Genomic DNA, 19,714 nt, shown 5'->3' with positions numbered 1-19,714 from the left:
TGTTTTGTTTGGATTGTGTATGGCCTTGGAGCTAAAGTAACAAACATGATCATGAACCATATAGGGACACAGTGACAGAAATGGGAAGGCTGATCCATGATCATACATGCATACATGCATACATACATACACTATGGATTCCAAAGTCCCCTTTGACCTAAAAGTATGAGAAGAGCCCATAACCCATTTGAAATAGATACTCAGCAACCACAACCCAAACTGTATATGTCTAAGTAAAGTTGTTCTTATTTCAGAGATGATATTATGAATTGAATTGTTTTCCCTCAAATTCATATGAACCCCAGAATGTGACCTTGTTTGGAGATAGGATCTTTGCAGAGGTAATCAAGTTAAAATGAGGTCATTAAGGTGAGCCCCAATCCAGTATGACCAGTGTCCTTATAAAAAAGGGAAATGTAGGTGCAGAGACACACACAGGGAAGATGCTGGGACAACACACAGGGAGAACGCCTCGGGAAGACAGAGGCCTAGAGTGTTACACCTGCAAGGCCAGAGCTGCTTACTGTGTTCCTCCCTGACCCCACCTCCCACCTGGGGCTGAGCTTGACCCAGGCCTTACCACCCACTGCTGCTACTCTGCCATAAATCCCTTTTTAAAAAATTTTAAAATACTTATTTGACAAATAAAAATTCTATATATTCAAGGTATACTACGTTATGATTTGATATAGGTATACACTGTGTTCTGATTACCACAGTCAAGTTAATTAACACACCCAGCACACTACACAAGTTACCGTGTTGGTGGCAGAGGGGAGTGAAGACATTTAAAATCTACTGTCTTTCCAAATTCCAGGTAAATAAAACAGTATCATCCCCTATAGTCACCATGCTGGATCCCTTTTGTTTCATAGGGTTGTTGAAAAAAGACTGCGAATTAAGGACTGAAATGCATGTCTTCCAGATAGGCCTAAATAAAGGATCACACTCGGGAACCAGTTTTAAATAGACCACCCTTTATGGAGCTTCCCTTCATCACCGTGCCCAGTGGAATTGTAACAATGCTAAATGAGTGCCGTTACCTTTTTCACTGCTTTATGTGCTGGTTTTATGGCACCACACAGGTGTCCCCGGAGCCTTGGCTCCTCTGCAGCATCTTACTGATGTGCCACTGCCTCACAAAGAAAGGCCATGTTTTGCCCAAAGTGACTAATAGTTCAACTCAGTCCGTTATTTCAGCTTATTTTTATTGCCCAGTAATGATGCGGTGAAACATTTTACTAAGTCGGGGAGCACATCAGCCTTTCCTAGACAATGATAAACAGAATATTTGCCAGCTCAGTCAATGACTGAGTACAACCAAGAGACACTGCAGCCTAAGAGAGGGCAGTCAGAGTGGGAGGTCACAGAAGGGTGCAATAAATCTTCTCCCCAGGGATGTTTACGCAGAAAGTCCTTGGTCATTAGAAATGTCATTTAACTGTAAATAATAAGATACATTTGCTAATCAATGCTTGAGATGCTTCCTGAGAGTATTAGTATAGTTTTGCATTTTACTATTTTTTTTCCAGAATCCTTTTAAAATTATGTTGGAGACAGCACAATATGAAAGTAAAATTCATCCCTAAAACTGCCTGTCAGCATGGAAATTATAAATCTTATTTTCTAAACTCTGGCAGTCCTTCACAGCAAACTATCCACAGAGCAATTGTGAAAACAGACAATGTCAATCTGCAAAGTTTCTGATTGTTTTCTTTCCTCATATTCTGAGGTGTGCATATGTGCCCAAAATTGTATTAAAACATTTGCTATAGATGACAGATTTTATAACAAAAAACAAGCCAGTATATCTAAGACCTGTCATTTCAAAAGTAAAATATTTAGGAAGCACTAAAAGGGATAAGACTGAAAGTACCATTCATTTTTTAAGTGATACTAAATAAAGTTGATTACAGAAAATGATTTATCGAAGTATAAATATAGTATCACCTTTATGGTTGAAATTCTCCAGGTGAGATTTTATAACGTCCCGTTATCCAAGTACACATTTCCATAAATATATACATGCTAGTGTTAGAAATGCTTTTGAGTTATTTTTACTCATATCATAATTTTGTTCATTTTTAATGTGAAATAGATCATATATGTACAGTTATAAATATATTACTAATAATTTTTTCAAAAGAATATATATTGTTACATGAATATACCACATTGTATCAGTTCTACTGTCCCATTTTGCTATTGTTAGGCAATTTTCATTTTTGCTTTTAGATTTGCTTTATAAAATTTAGGAGAGTGGTGTTTATTTTCTTTTGCTTTTTTTTTAGACCGGGAGTCACTCTGTTGCCCAGGCTCGAGTGCAGCGGAGCAATCACAGCTCACTGCAGCCTCTGCCTCTCCAGGCTCAAGCACTTCTTCCACCTCAGCCCCCAGAGTAGCTGGGACTACAGGCCTGCACCACCACACCCAGCTAATTTTTGTTGTTGTTGTTTTTCTTCATATTTTGTAGAGACAGAGTTTTGCCATGTTGTTCAGGCTGGTCTGAGGTGATCCACCCACCTCAGCCTCCCAAAGTGCTGGGATTACAGGCATGAGCCACCATGCCCAGCGTAAAATTCAGTTTTTAAAATATTCTTACATACCTAGTTTTTCCAGTGAATTTTGCATTCCTTGTGTGTGCTTTTGAAACTTTATTTACCCATCTGTATAGTAAACTTTGGGAAACACCAGCTCTAACCACTATGTTTAACAGTATAAGCTGGTTGTTAAATTTTACTGATGCATATAAACCCAAAATAAACAGCCTTTGGTTCAGCTAGTATTCATTACTCATTTTAGTTATTTAAAGACCCAAATTCTTCTTGAATGCTGTGCAGTGCATTGAAAGAGACTAATAAGCCCTTTTCTGTTTTCTTAGCAAATTTAATTCTTGGGATATTTCTGTTCATATGGTTTCCTATGACACATAGCATCACTAAGAATCAAATAAGTGAAACTGAAAAGATGAAAACTAATCCCTTAATCCAGTTTTAATAATGAGTTTGTTTTATTATGTTTCTTTTTCCTTTCCATTTGTTTTATATTGGCCTGGAGAAAACAGGCTTGATGGATAAAATCCACAGTATTTTCTTCCTAACTAGCTTATATAGAATGGCCTGAATATGTACAGCTGCAGACACTAACTTCATTCATACAGTATAATATCCACCAATGATTGAAACTAGTCAGCTGCGCATGTTATTTATTTAAAAGGATTTGGATTTTATACAATATTTAAAAGCCACAAAATGAAAAGGGATCAATCACCATACACCTTGGAAGTCTTTCCACCAGTCTCAGTATCCAACAGCCGTGAAGGCTGTGACCTTTTTCCTTCTTTTCTTAGCCTGCTGGTCTTTTAAGGGTCACCGGAGATGAGCCATGCTCTAGTTCTTAAAATCAAACTTGTTCCACCAAATCCAAGACCCTGAATTTGTCCAAATGATAAAAACATCCTCTTGCCACCTGTCCACCAAAATACCTTCTATTTAAGTGAACAACAGCTTTAATTGCTGACTCAACTCTCAAATTCTAAAAATGTCTGTACTGCATCATCAGGGGCACCAAGAAGTGCACATATCACACAATTCCCAACTTTGCCATATTTTTCATGGCAAAATTGGAAAATACCGTGGACTTCATCCATCAAGCCTGTTTTCTCTTAGCCAATATAAATTGACAATGGAAAAGAAAAAGAAACATAACAAAACAAACTCATTATTAAAACTAGATTAACTATACTCTTTTCAGTTTTACTTATTTTATCCTTAATGATGCCATGTCTCATAGGAAACCATATGAACTGAAAAATATGTCATCACACATTCTTCCCTAGTTTCAACTTCCAAGTCTTCATCCACCTTCCCTGCACCAACCATGCCCCTTAGTAGGACCACGTTAGTAGGACTCAAGTATTTCAGTCAGTGGATTTGTACCTGATTCTTCAATGCATCTTTCTCCGCGGCATCGCCCATGATGTTCTTACCGCCAGGTTTGCTGGTCTTCCCCACCGGAAAGGCGGCGCGCAGCCCCTGCTGGTGCTCCCCGAGGCCCTGGCCTTCCCGGAAGCCACGCTTCTGCATGATGTTGTGCGCCACCGTTCCCACCACGTTAGCGAGGAAGGAGCTACTAGGCCGGTTTGGAGATCTCCGTCTGTCCTGTTCCTCCTTCACTGGGGGAGGAATGGAAGCTTTGGAAGACCATGATTGAGGTCTTGAATCCTCTTCCTAAGGAAAATCTCGGGGTGACTCTGTCTTTCTCTACCAGGGAAGTAGGTGGGGCAATGGCAGCTCCGCCCTACTTATTTTCCTCCTCTCTCTTTCCTAATCTTAGTCTTCATCAGAATCTGGATCTGGTCGCCTTGATCAGAACCCCCCTAGCTTTCTGCCTGTCTTTAGGCCTCTTTTCCCTTTCTCCTATTTCCTTTCGTATTTCTAGCTCCTGCTGTGTCTGTCATTCCTCTCTTTGGCGCTTCACTACTTTCTCATAATCATAAACATAGAATCATATTCGTCAGCTAAGGGAATCAGAATGTCTCCTGCAGAAACCCAGTGGGAACAGCATCCTTCAGCCCAGCTGCTGCATGCCGTGGTGTGTCCCCAATTTGCAGGTCATCTGAGGAGCCGCCTGGCCTTAGGACAATGACTGGGGCAAGAGCTGCACTGTTTCTTCCTTTGGCTCTTTCCCTGAGTGAGCGCTGCCTTCCCCACCTGAAGCTGAGGCTGCAGAAGTTTGACGTTTTGGGACCAGCCTTCTGCTTTTGAGTCACTTGTCTCCATTCCCAGGCCATCATATGGGGACATCTTTTTTTTTTTTTTTTCAATTTAATGTTGCCCTGCTGATTCTACCCATGGGTAACCAGGTTAATACGAACAAATGAAGAAGGAGAAGAAAAATGAGAAGGAAGAAGGAAGAAGAAGAAAACCCACCAATTTCCTGATGCCAAATAAATGGAAAATGTTATTTGTACCAAAGAAACCTTGAGAGAGACTTGGAACAAATCATGGGCGGATTTCTGGACCTCACTAGATTTATTTTAATAGAAAGTTTAGGCCAGGCGTGGTGGCTGACGCCTGTAATCCCAGCACTTTGGGAGGCCAAGGTGGGTGGATCATCTGAGGTTAGTATTTCAAGACCAGCCTGGCCAACATGGTGAAACCCTGTCTCTACTAAAAATACAAAGATAAGCTGGGCATGGTGGCGGGCGCCTGTAGTCCTAGCTACTAGGGAGGCTGAGGCAGGAGAATCACTCGAACCCAGGAGGTGGAGGTTACAGTGAGCCAAGATGGCGCCACTGCACTCCAACCTGGCAACAAAGCAAGACTCCGTCTCAAAAGAAGGAAAGTAAGTTTAATTCAGAGATGCAGACCTATCTTCTGTACTGTCATTTGTCCATTTTTTTTTTCTAGTCTGAGATTTCATCTTTTTGAAGTGTTTTTCAAGCAGCACGCTGTACGGTTGCAGATTGTGCATATAGCCTGCATTTTTTGCCTTCATGCCTGAAACAGAGATTGACTGAAGGTCAAATTATTTTAAACTTACCTTTATGGGATCTTTCTGCTATTCTATGCCATACCTCCTTCCATCATATTGAGAATACAAAATTGACTGTTGTATCACCAGTCCTCACATCCTTCTTATAGGAAGTTGCTAGACCGAGAACTTGTGGCAACACTGCATTGAAGTCTGTCACTGCGGTAACACACAGGGACAATTTTCTTGCCAACCTTATATGCTTACACAAATGAAAATAACCGGGCTAAAATTTTCATGGGTCTTAATATCTTTATTTGTTTGATTTCATATCTAAAAACACGCAGTACTTTATGATTCGAATTTGTCCTGAAAGTTTCTTAACTTTTTTTGGGGTCACCTGGATTTATTTTAATTTTTTTTTTCTAACAGAGTTATTGAATTTATTTTATTTAAGAATAACTTGGCGGTGCTCAGTGGCTCACGCCTGTAATCCCAGCACTTTGGGAGGCTGTGGCAGGCGGATCACGAGGTCAGGAGATCAAGACCATCCTGGCTAACACGGTGAAACCCCATCTCTACTAAAAAAAAAAAATAGCCGGGCCTGGTGGCGGACACCTGTAGTCCCAGCTACTCAGGAGGCCGAGGAAGGAGAATGGCGTGAAGCCGGGAGGTGGAGCTTGCAGTGAGCTGAGATCGTACCACTGCACTCCAGCCTGGGCAACAGTGCGAGACTCCGTCTCCAAAAAATAAATAAATATATTTATGTATCAGGAAACACCACTTGGTGAAAGAAAGATTAGCAGAACTGTTGATATTCCTATAATTCATTACTTGTAAATATTTATTGAATTAATAATCCTCCTAATTCTTTTTTTTTTTTTATACTTTAAGTTCTAGGGTACATGTGCATAGTGTGCAGGTTTGTTACATATGTATACTTGTGCCATGTTGGTGTGCTGCACCCATCAACTCGTCAGCACCCATCAATTTGTCATTTACATCAGGTATAACTCCCAATGCAATCCCTCTCCCACCTCCCCCCTCCCCATGATAGACCCCTGTGTGTGATGTTCCCCTTCCCGAGTCCAAGTGATCTCATTGTTCAGTTCCCACCTATGAGTGAGAACATGCGGTGCTTGGTTTTCTGTTCTTGTGATAGTTTGCTAAGAATGATGGTTTCCAGCTGCATCCATGTCCCTACAAAGGCGATCATTAAAAAGTCAGGAATCCTCCTAATTCTTAACCTAAAGTGTTTATTTCTTAATGATTAGTGAAATGCAGTAGAATTATACAAAGTTCACTCTCTTCAGAGTTCCCATTCTTCAGAAGATTCTGCTGTACCATTTAAACTTACATTTCTTTTTTAAATATAAAAATATAAAAGATTTTAGTCTTCAAGCTTTTAAAAAATATGATGTTAAATGTTAAACTTCCAAGTCTCTGTGAGGTTATGTATAAAGTTTAGATAATCTAAAATGAAGTCTTAAATAGGAGGGAGACTTTTACTTTAGGAATCGAAAGCAGAAAATATTAAACTGTTAAAGAGATAAAGCTTCAGTTATTAAAATAGAAATCTAAACACAACATTTATTTTTTTTTTGGAGACCTTTAGGGAGGAAATATGAGTACAGGCATTGAGAGGTGCTTCATTGATTCCAGTAAGAGGAATCTTCATTGACTATTTTTTGAAATTGTACTAGTGATTAACAATATAAGGTCAAAGAGAGATCAGTCAGTGAAAAACACAGAAGTACAAATTCTGTACTTCATTTTTTTTTTCATTTTAATAAAGAAAGAACACTAAATAAAACACAATCCTCTGGTGATAAATATTGCTCTACATTTACTATAATCTTTGGAGAAAAGGATATTTGCATGGTTTCAAAGTGTCATGCTAAATATTAGGTTTAATACCTAATATTTGAATGATTGGGAAAGAAAATAAGAAATTATATCTCACAAGTTTGAAAGAAACAGTGCTTACAGAATCAATATAAGCCAGCTTCTTTTTTAAAATAAGGCAAAGGATAAAATTTTTCAAAAGCTATAATTTCATAATGTGCAATTATTAAATTTCTGTTGTCATTGGCATTACAGCATTATGAAATGAGGTGCCTCTTTCATATTTCTATGTTAAAATTAAGTATCATTTAGATCAGAGGTAGACAAATCATGGTCCATGGCATATTACATTAACCCAAATGAATAATTGCTTTGTATTTTTAAAGGGTTATAACAAGAAGGATATGCAACAGAGACCAGGTGTGACCCACAAAACCGAAAATGTTTGCTATCTGGCATTTTACAGAAAACCTTTGCAGACTCCTGACTTAGACAAATGCCTTATAATTTTATTCTGAATTAATATGACTCTGCAAACAGTTGTCTTTAAATAAAAAGACATTTTACAATTATTATGTTCTCTTTCTTTAACTAGAGTGTGTACTTTCATCCTTTTCCTTATTTTTCAAACTTTGAATTAGAGTTCCATTATTAGGTTATATATTGTAACTCAGAGGTTAGCAGTAAGTTCAAGACACTGCTTCCCTATATGCTTGTACTGGTGTGGAGTAATACTGCTTAAGTCAAAGTCAGGCACTAACCACTACTTCTTATAAGTATTGTTCTTGTTTCACAAAACAAGCCCGGATAGTAAAAGGAAATGATGTCATAAGCATTGCCATTTGTTATTTAGGTGATATTAACTGATGGTTATGGTGAAACTTCTCATATTTAACTTCTAATATTGGAAAAATCAAATGTCTATTTTCTTTCTTTCTATTCATGGAACATTCCGGACTGCAAATTTTTATCCTTATGTACCCTAACCATGTGTTAAGTCCTGTTACTTTTCGTGGTGTTGTTAACATTAGAATTTAATCTTTGGTTATATATTTGACTAAAGCACCTAATACCAAAGAAAGTGTTACTAGAAAAGCAAATCTAGGTGTTTCCACCCAGTCAGTATTTTTAAAAAAATTGTTTTTACATACTCCCAAAGGCACATACATCACAACACACAAAAATACCTATAGGGTAGATATTTAACATGTTTTAGATAAATGGTAGTACACAATTATATTTTTATGTAGCATTTTTCACACTTCATAAATCCAGTATATCCTAAATAAAATGTGGGCTGTGAGTTCAATTATTTTAATTTAACCTCCACTTTCATTTTTTTTACTTACACTACGTGATGCTAAAATGCATGATTATTTCTTAGATGAGATTTCACAAAAGAAGCCAAACCTCTTTTCAGTTGGTTGGGCAATAATTCCTGTTATAGGAATTTTAAATCTGAATTTTCCCCATAATTTCTTATTCTGAATTCCAGGTATTATCTTAAATTTGATCAGTTCTAACCTTGCCCCTTCTCACCTCTCTAATGAATGGTGAAGCTCATCACATCATACCGATGTCCATAAACAAGGAGTAGCCCCAATCTTCATATAGTAAATACTGTGGAATAGTTTTGTCATAGTTATTGCTTTTGTCCTATTTTTGTCTCCATATTCAGGCTGCCTGGACAACAGCTCTGGCTCTGGATGTAAAAGCCCCGTGGGAGGGTTTCAGGGCTGCCTGAGGCTCATTACCATTGGTGACAAAGCGGTGGATCCCATCTCAGTACAGAAGGGGGCGCTGGGGAGTTTCAGGGACCTCCAGATAGACACCTGCGGCATCACAGACAGGTAAGGGCCATCCTAGGTCACTTTAGCTTACCTGTTTTCAAAGTTGAAGAAAGCAAATGTAGACAGCTGGAAAAAGGCATTCTGTTCTCTTTGTTGTTGTTGTTGTTATCTTTCTTTCCAGAGGGAATGAAATAGTCATAATTACTATGAGGATTAGAAAACTGCATCTTGGCTGGGCACAGTGGCTCACGCCTGCAATCCCAGCACTTTGGGAGGCGGAGGCGGGTGGATCACAAGATCAGGAGATCAACTTCATCCTGGTTAACATGATGAAACCCCATCTCTACTTAAAAAAATACAAAAAATTAGCCGGGAGTGGTGGGGGCGCCTGTATTCCCAGCTACTTAGGAGGCTGAGGCAGGAGAATGGCGTGAACCCGGGAGGCGGGGCTTGCAGTGAGCCGTGATCGCGCCACTGCCCTCCAGCCTGGGGGGCAGAGCGAGACTCCGTCTCAAAAAAAAAGAAAGAAAGAAAGAAAGAAAACTGCATCGCTAATGGAATAAATTTTTTAAATGATAGTATTGTATTAGAAGACATACACCTTACGGATTTTATCTTAATATGATCCCAAGTTGCTCAGCTAATAGTTATCAAGCTCGCTTTCACAACCACACACCCATCAGTTGAATGATATTTTTCCAACAGAGAAAATAAAAAGTAATTTCTCCTAGAAAAGTTTGAATCATAAAGATGGATGAAGATATGTGCCAAAGGACATACAGTGAAATATGGAGAAGGTTAAACAAGAAAAACATTTAATTAAAATAAGTATTACAACCACAGTTACGCTAGTTGTGCCATAATTTTACAATGATTTTGGCTGAGAAGAATCACAGGGTCACACCTGGAAAAACAATATTTCTACATATGATTTGCCGTAGTGCATTTGGTATTTACTTTCAGTGAATAAATAAGTGCTACATATTTCAAAATTTAAAGTTATATCTACACCTGGTAGAACTTTCAAAACCTGCCTTCTTCATGGAGTAAATTCTGTTAGTCAATTCTGTTTTAAACATTAACTGTAAAATTATCATCTCTGGCTAAACAGGTTTTAATTTATAACTCATAGTGACATATTAAAAAAACATAATTTCTACTAAATGAAAAGTTCATTCATATGAACTTTATTCAGCACAGAATAATTTCCCCCTGTGAACATTCTGCTGATTTGTAGGAAAAATGGATTAATTAAAAGATGAGGCGTATATGTATGAAGTGTAAGAATTTGTCAAGTACCTCTCACTCTTGAGATTCCAATTCTTGACACACAGCTGGGACTGCATTTACATCTCAACACCAGCTCCAGAACCCGACTCTGTAGTGGGGAGGGTAGTTGGGAAGGTTTCTGGCCATTTGCTCACTTAATAGAATCCCACGTTGCTCTGCTAACTAGCCAGGGAGCTCAGTTCTGCCTGGGTTAAGGGGAAATATCCCATGTGCCCACACTGTGAGTGACAAGAGCTGTCAGCTCAGCTGTGATGCAAGTGTGATTTTCTCCACTTGCATGACATTATTTTGATATCTTGTTAATTACAGGCAAAATATGATCCATTTGCAGTATATCTGTTATGAGATATGTATCATAAGGCTGCCTTTTCTCAGAGATGATCCACGTTGCCTGCTTTGTGCATGTAGCTCCCAAAGTACAAAACTATTGTTTTTACTGTTATAGGCTGTTTTGTTTTAACCTTAAAGTCCCAAGAGTTACACTGGTGCCTAACCTGGTCTCTAGGATCCCATATTTTAAAAAGATCTCCAAACTGTACCCCAAAGTTAGTTGTAAACATGCTGAAGTAAGCATGTATGTGTGAGCCACACTTAAACTTCAGCCATGACGTGTACAGTAATCACTGCAGATAAGGGTTTTAAGAAAGCACTTTTAAATTATTTTCAAATAGGGCTACAAATGAAGGCTATTCACTGTTTCATTCCCAAAGTCAGAACATAGAAGACTAGCTCCTCTGAGATTATTTTGAAAACCTGAATTTTATAAAGCAATAAAATTAGAAAACTTTGGGGACACAAAATGACATTCTACAGAGTTAAAATTAAAGACCTTTGCTGTTCCCTTTATGTTCAGTATTGAAATCCTGAAAATACTGAAAATTCACTTTTAAGTATCCGGAAAACAGGCCTGTAAGCATCTATTAGCCTTTCTTTGTTGTTAACAACAGCAGCAGCAACAACAACAAAAAGCTCTAATTGTATTAGTCTGTTCTCATGCTGTTAATAAAGATATACCCAAGACTGGGTAATTTATAAAGGAAAAAGGCTTCATGGATTCACAGTTCCACATGGCTGGGGAGGCCTCACAATGATAGCAGAAGGTGAAGGGGAAGCAAGACACATCTTACATGGTGGCAGGCAAGAGAACCTGTGCAGGGAAACTCCGCTTTATAAAACTATCAGATCTCGTGAGACTTATTCACTCTCACAAGAACAGCATGAGAAAGACCTGCCAGCATGATTCAGTTCCCTCCCACAGGTTCCCTCCCATGACATGTGGGAATTATGAGAACCACAATTCAAGATGAGATTTGGGTGGGGACACAGCCAAACCATATCACTAATTTGCAAAGTAGAAACATGTTATTCAAATACCAGACCTAAAAATCCTACTTAGAGACAGATATAGGGTATGAAGTTATCTCTTTTGGTCAAAATTGTAAGCTATGCAAAAAATAGCAATGGGCACTTTGGATGACAGAATCACAAATAACGGATGTTTACGTTTGGATAGGTTTTTTTGTTTGTTTGTTTGAGATGGAGTCTCATTCTGTCATCCAGGCTGGAGTACAGTGGCATCATCTCAGCTCACTGCAAGCTCTGCCTCCCGGGTACACGCCATTCTCCTGCCTTGGCCTCCTGAGCAGCTGGGACTACAGGTGCCTGCCACCATATCCAGCTAATTTTTTGTATTTTTAGTAGAGATGGGGTTTCACCCTGTTAGCCAGGATGTCTCGATCTCCTGACCTCGTGATCTGCCTGCCTCTGCCTCCCAAAGTGCTGGGATTACAGGCGTGAGCCACTGCGCCCAGCCAGGATAGGTTTTAACTTCTTACATCACCTCTTACATCACACTCCTGTACTCTTAAGGTTTGCTCTGTATACCACATGGCAGAGCTTCCAGTTGGGTCCTACTGCGTTCCAACTGGGGCTCCCTGAGCAGGGAGGCCTCCATCACCTCCTCTCCCGGCTGTGCTGACCAGGCCGCTCACCCTACTCCTGCCCTCCCTCTGCCATCTTCCCCTGTGTTAGCCTTCTGCATGCTAGCTACTTCCTCTATTATTTGTACTACATGTAAATTTTTCATAATTGATGTTGTGTTTAGTTGAAGAAAAACAGTGTATGCTTGTTGATAGTCTCTAGATCACTTAAATAGTTTTTATTTCAAAATATTTTGAACTAAAATTCTCTCCCTGTTGATATCAAACAGCAGTGGTTTTTAATGTTTTTTAAAATTTGTGGAATCTTCAAGTCACATATGATCTTAAGATGCTCCATTAAGAAAGAAGGGGAGGAGGGGGAGAAGAATGTGGGGGAAAAGGAACAGCTGCTTTTTTAAAAATGGTATGGGGGTGGGCCCCCACCCCAGTCATCCTCACCTGTCACTCCAACTCCCCCACTTCTGATCAGTTCACACAGACTTTTCCATGCCTTGGCCTTTGAAATACTTGAAAAGTTGTGATTCTGATGACTCCTAACTCTTCTCTGAATGCAGACTAAATGCTCATTAGCACCATGTGATTAGTGGAAGTCTTGGCCCTGAGCTGGTGGTGCACTGCCAGAGAGCCAGGATCGGGGGCTGGGGGCATGGGGAGGGTAGGGAATGCTGCTGATTCTTCTTCCCAGCCCCTCAGGTTCCCCTCAAAGGATCTCTCCGGAAGCCAAATACAGGCCCCTGGGGCTTTCTGTCAACTTCATACCCCAGTTCTCTGCTGGTCGTCCTCCCGTCACAGCCAGGAGGCCTGTCACAACCTCTCAGCCCCTCTTCTGCTACTTCTCTGGGTCCCATGGGGAGGGGCACTTGGGCGGGCACTCACCCCCTGTGCCGCTCCAGCATGGACGAGGGTGTCCCTCACAGCCTGGAAGGTCAGTGTCCTTTAGAATCTTCACTCTTTACCAGGTCCTTAGCTATGTGCTCAGCAGTGGGAGACAGCGGGCAGAGGCTGAGATCCAACCCTGCTCGAGGCGGAGGTGGGTCTTGGTATTCAGGCCAGGCTTCCAGAAGGTCACGCTTCCTCTTGGTGAAGCCTCCACTCTGTGTCAGCTGCTGGTCAGTTTCCATAGTGTCCCCTGCTCCCTGTTCCCCTAACAATCCTGAGAGGCAGGCAGGCTAGACCCCCAATATGATAGTGGGCGGCAGCAGATTCCAGAGAACTCTGAAAGTGCGAGACCTCCAACTGTTCTTTTTCAAGATTGTTTTGGCTAGTTCAGGGTCCCTTGAGATTCCCTGTAAATTTTAGGATGGATTTTTGTTTTCTGCAAAAAAAGGCTTTGGGATTTTAATAAGAATTGTATTGAATTTGTAGATTGCTTTGGGTCATATTGACATATTACCAGTGTTAAGGTTGCTTAAAAAGCAACAGCCAACTGCTCATTCCAAATCTAAAAGGCGACAAGATGACCTAAATTAATTGTTCTTCAAAATTTCTGGACCTCTGTCACTATGTGACCGAAGCTGTTCCTGTTTCTTTCTCCTCCCCTCCGTATCTTCTTCCCTGTTTCCCCTTCTTTCTTTTAACAATGACCACAATGTGGTAATGGAGCATGCCGTATTTCATAGTTTTATGTATGTAATTGGTTTTGCTAGCCACATGTCAAGTTATTGTGTCACTTGGGACAAAAAAAAAAAAGAAATGTGTTGACAATTCAGTTGTCACAGATACCTAATAATCAGCTGCATGCTAATGGATATATTCATCCAAAGTTTGTCACTATATTTAGAGAACCTTGATGGTAGACCCAGTAATCACGTCATGTGGGGTTATCTTGCGTATGCTGTTCTTTCACATTAACCTGGTTTTGGTAAGACATTTATTTTCTGATGATCAGAAAAGGGAAACAGCAGTTGTATCTGTTTTCTTTTAGGTGCTTGCCCAGCTACTGTGAGCATGGGGGCGCGTGTTCCCAGTCGTGGGACACCTTCTCCTGTGACTGTCTGGGCACAGGCTACACGGGCGAGACCTGTCATTCCTGTAAGCCTCACGCCTCCCTCGCGTTTCTGTCAGCATCTCTTTGTCATTTCATCTTGATTAGTTGTTTATATGTAGCTGCATATTTGCAATCATACAAACATATCAGAAGAGATATTTCAGCCCTCAATTTCTAGTTTATTTTTAATCCACCTTATTTAATACAAGGGTGCTGAGACAGTGCACAGATGTACATGGTACGAATAGGATTGAAAAAAGAAGCTGGCAAGCAGTGGGGAAGTAAGTCTAGGAGAATCAGATATAGTAAAAGGTAGAAACTAAATTAAATTAAAAATGCATGATGTAACAGCTTGTTCCATTACTTGAGTTAGGCCATACTTTTAATTCTGAGAATCTTTTCAGTCAAAGAAAGGGGGAAAAACAACCCCTTGCCCGCTGTCAGTGTTAACATTTAAGGTATTTAAAGATTTGTTAACAATCACTGGGATGATGCCATCATGGGATTGCAACATGGTAAAATTTCTGAAGAGGTAATTAGGTATCAGCTAGAAACTAGAGGACCTTTAAGGTCTCTTCCAGTGACTGTGATTTTCTTTGGTGGTGATGATGATTGTAAAATGAATAAGTGTAAAAGTATTAATGTATTGAGTACTTATACTGGCCCTTTGATATTGCTTTGCATATATTAACTCATTTAACCCTAAAGCAGCTCCGGGGAGAAAGTACTCATTATCTTCATTGCAGAGTTGAGGACAGAAAGAGGTTAAGTAACTTGGCCCCCAGCTAGTTTGTGGCCGGATGAGGAGTTGAGCTAAGGAGGTTGGCTCCACAGCCTTGGCTCCAGGATGCCTAATTGGTGGTCCATGCACCAGCCACACCCATAGTCCCCGGGAACCTGTTACAAGTAAAGACTCTCAGGCCTCACCCAAACCTACTAAATCAGAATCACTGGAGATGGTGGCCCGAGTCTGCTGTAACCAACCTTCCACATGCTTCTGGTAAACATTTAAGTGTAAGAACAATGTCTAAGGGATGACATATTCTAACACCTGTCAACTGCTTCTGCCGTATTAAAAATCATCTGTCTTGACTGAAGAATCACCCTTTATGAATTTCAAAGGCCATGCCATTTTATTGTCCTCTAGTTTGTTACAATTAGAACATCACAGAATCCTCAAAAGCCTATTTTTTTCAATTTGTTTTTAACTTTTAAAGTTTTCTTTCTGTGTATCTCTACTGACATCTCTGAGCAACTTCTGAGGAATATTTCCCCCATCCCTGGGTCTTCAAGGAAACAGAGCAAGATGCAAAGCCCTCAGTTCCACTTTCTCATCCTGAGGTCCTACTTGAAACTTTTAAGAACTCTTCCATGAGACATCTGATTTTCACAAAAACCATAGGAGAAAGGCAGGGCATGGAGCCTTAAAACCTCACTTCACACACGCAATGAGAATTCTGTGCTCCCAGCCCTGAGGTTCTGCAAAGGATCTGGGCAAAAGAGGAGACAGTCCAGGAGTGACTCTCACAGATTGAAGCATGAAGTATGACTTTTGTACTAGAAGGGTCCCTGTTTATAAAGCCGTGACACATTTTCTTTTCTTTGAGATGGAGTATTGCTCTGTTACCCAGGCTAGAGTGTGATCTCGGCTCACTGCAAGCTCTGCCTCCTGGGTTCACGCCATTCTCCTGCCTCAACCTACCAAGTAGTTGGGACTACAGGTGCCCGCCACCACGCCCGGCTAATTTTTTATATTTTTAGTAGAGACGGGGTTTCACCTGGCTAACATCCTGTGTTAGCCAGGATGGTCTCGATCTCCTGACCTCATGATCCGCCTGTCTTGGCCTCCCAAAGTGCTGGGATTACAGGCGTGAGCCACCGCGCCCGGCCGCCATGACACATTTTTAGGAGTTGAGTGGCCTCTCACACCAGAGGCTGCATGTCTTGATAAGGTCATAGAGTTGGTGCAGGGACCACATCTTGTACTTCTGTGTATCTTTCATCCTCCAGGCATAGTATCTTACCTAAAAGCAGAAGTGTAATCCTGTGTGTTACCTAACAACTTCATATCCACCACCACACTCAACATCATCTGATTGCATTTAATGTTGCAATTAATGAATGAGTTACACTAGTGCATGTTTATTCACTGCAATGAAAATATAACTTCAAAAACTTCCAAGGGAAAAATATCAGGAGATTGAAAAAGTATTTCAGGTGTCAGTCTGATCTAATAATTGAGTTGACTGTTGTCCCAGCTAAAGGTAGAACTTTGCCAAGCCTACAGTCATTGACTGTGAGACTAGACTGCCACACCTAGCCGAATAGGTTATTTTGTGTTTCTAATTGTATAACATGTATCAATTATATACAACTAATTAATTATATATAATTGTCTATAATTAGTTGTATATAATTAATCATACAATTAAAATCTATTGTATACAATTAATATATTCTATACATTAACACATGTATACATTATTTAAAAAGCCAAACAGTTCACATAAAGCACAAGTTCTAGTCACTCTCCTCAATATTTGTCCCCATTCCAAACCTAGCCTGTACCTTATATCTAAGCATTGTTATTAATTTGAGTGAATCCTACCAGACATTTACAAATATATGTATCTATTTAAATCAATATGCCGTAAGTGGAAAAAAATAAAGGTTAACAATGCCCATCTCCTGCAGATACTAATTCTATACCTTGTACTTGGTAAAACATTTACTTGCACGAATGAAAATATTCAATTGTGTCACGAGTAAATTTACATTACATAGGGATATCTTTCAGAACAGTTCCTCTCCTGTTTTGAATTTCAGTTATCTTGAATGTGTCACTTGCAAAATAGGGAAGTTTCTTTTTTTTTTTTAATGAAGAGAAGTTGATGGCTTATAAATTCTATTTATCTCTTTAAAATGCTCATACATAGGTTGTTTTAAAGGAAGCAAAGGTTATAACTGCTGCATAGCTTAAGGAAAACTTTACAGAATGTTTATTGGAAAATACCAGATGATTTAGGCAGTTTAAAACTAATGTGCTCAGGTATTCAGTTATTACAGGTAGAATGAGGGTTTCTTCCTTAATTACAGTTTACTTCTGAGGTATAGTTGCCACGACTTTGAAAAGAATCGTGCTTCAATAGCACACAGAATTCAGATTCAGATTCACAAAGTTCTCCTCTCATATCGCTTCGTCTTTTACACTGTGCTTCAGAGTTTGCATGGTTTCTTGCCTAAAAGCAAAAGAAAACACTGATGTAGAGAAAGCACAGCCTCTAGACATTGCCAAAAGATTGTCTATTGAAGATGGTATCACAGTCCCACTGTAAGCACATCTTCGTTTTTGAACACCAACACAATCTTTCCTTCTTCCTCAAAATAGAAATACACTGTGACCGAGTATTTATTCAGCATCTAACAATATCCAACATTTAAGTGTATTTTGACTAGGTAATTTTCTTCTCCTTTGTTAATAGAAATAGATTTAATTTTTAGAATGTCATTTTCTTGCATCTCATCAAATATACTGTCATACACTATAAAATGATGTTGGATCATATGTATCACATGTCTGTAATTCAGAAATGCGAACCTTTGGACACTGACTCAACATCTGGAGATATTTTTTCTGGTTCTTATGGCTGGTGTTCCCTTACAGCTCTCTATGAGCAGTCTTGTGAAGCCCACAAGCACCGAGGGAACCCGTCCGGGCTTTACTATATTGATGCAGATGGAAGTGGCCCCCTGGGACCATTTCTTGTGTACTGCAATATGACAGGTATGTTGATCATCATTAGATGCATATATCAAAACAGACCAAGGAGAAATTTACCTAGTTGGCAGCATTATGAAAACATGCAGTTTGATAGTGTGTACTTGCTAAGTAGAAGCATTAAATATGTATTTGTTAATTTTGTTGTCAACAAAATTTTCTTGTATTTCTTGTTTGCCTGGGTTGGATTATAGGCAAGATTTAATGCTCTGCCAGGGCATCCCTGTAGCTCCTACATTCCTCATAATACATCTGTTCATGTGCATCATGATAAAATATAAACCTCTGATTCAGTGATTTACATGCTTTCTATATTTAGAAAAAACAAAGGTCTTTAAAAGTGCTAAGAAATAACGTATATAGATACGTTGGTGTTTTATGTGCATCTTAAATAATTTAGTGATTTTTATGGCATATAATTTTTTCATAACCAAGGAAAGTTGATTATTTCTTGTGCTTTAGATATTATTAGAAATGAACGCAGCTTGGGCTGGGCATGGTGGCTCACACCTGTAATCCCAGCACTTTGGGAGGCCTAGGCGGGCGGATCACGAAGTCAAGAGATCGAGACCATCCTGGCCAAAATGGTGAAACCCCATCTCTACTAAAAATACAAAAATTAGCTGGGTGTGGTGGCGCCTGCATCTGTAGTCCCAGCTACTTGGGAGGCTGAGGCAAGAGAATCTCTTGAACCTAAGAGGCAGAGGTTGCAGTGAGCCAAGATCATGCCATTGCACTCCAGCCTGGTGACAGAGTGAGACTCCATCTCAAAAAAAAAAGAAAGAAAGAAATGAACACAGCTTGATTATAGAAGATTGCACTAGAATGCCTTTTAAATAGTTACACTTTTACAGAAATGTGTTGTCACCTAGCTCTTCCAACTCTCTGGAAAGTAGAACTGTTCTCATTTGTTGTGCTGACCAAAGGTTTCAAAAGTTTCATAAATTTGGACAATAACCAACTGGATCAGCAAGCATCAAGGAAAAAGGAACAGGTAACTGAAATTACATGGTCATTTAAAGTGTCTTAGCAAAAATTGCCAAAAAATCTTAAAACTTTACAGGGGACGTTCAGAAGTTTCAGAGCCACCTACGCAGCAATGTGCTGAAGACAAAGAAACACAGATGTTCTGCCATGAGACACCAATTACCTCCAAAATCCCCCGACTCAGACAATCAAACCAAAGTGAGAAATCCCATAAAAATGGTCTTGGTGGATATCAAAAGACTCAACCAAAGTCACAACCAGGAAGGACCTTGGTTGTCATCATTTTAAGATGAGGAAACCAAGGCTCAGAAAAGTTGGTTAGGGATGTATCTACTGACAAAATCTAGCTAACGATAGAGGAATCACTAAACTCTGGTCTCTTTTCTCCCCTAGAAAAGGTCACCTTTAGATACTGCATTGCTCTGTAGCCAGTAATATATTCTCAAGTTGTTCAGATGAAGCAATAATGATTATAAAATGCGCAATGTCAAACTACTACTCTAATAGCTTGAAATGTATATATGGTAATAGCCTTCAAAAAGCAGTTGCTTCAGAGCTTGGAAGTAGGCACTCTGTCTTAAGAACAAGTAAAAAGCCAGGCAAACTGAAAAACAACAAAATT

The 19,714-nt window shown here is 39.6% G+C and overlaps 1 protein-coding gene and 1 pseudogene across 1 annotated transcript in view; one reads left to right on the top strand and one right to left on the bottom strand.

The window, feature by feature from the left end:
* LOC103219917 (contactin-associated protein-like 3) overlaps positions 1–19,714 on the top strand; it is a 234,107-nt gene that overhangs the window by 153,982 nt on the left and 60,411 nt on the right. Inside the window, 3 exon segments of the mRNA XM_073021415.1 lie at positions 8,999–9,170; positions 14,265–14,371; positions 17,992–18,111. Coding sequence (XP_072877516.1) covers positions 8,999–9,170; positions 14,265–14,371; positions 17,992–18,111 — 399 coding nt within the window.
* LOC103219803 (splicing factor 45-like) lies at positions 3,403–5,021 on the bottom strand (annotated as a pseudogene).

The sequence above is a fragment of the Chlorocebus sabaeus genome, chromosome 12 (assembly GCF_047675955.1).
Source record: "Chlorocebus sabaeus isolate Y175 chromosome 12, mChlSab1.0.hap1, whole genome shotgun sequence".
Lineage (NCBI taxonomy): Eukaryota > Metazoa > Chordata > Mammalia > Primates > Cercopithecidae > Chlorocebus > Chlorocebus sabaeus.
The sequence above is the reverse complement of the archived record's forward strand: the minus strand, read 5'-3'. Positions and strand labels throughout refer to the sequence as shown.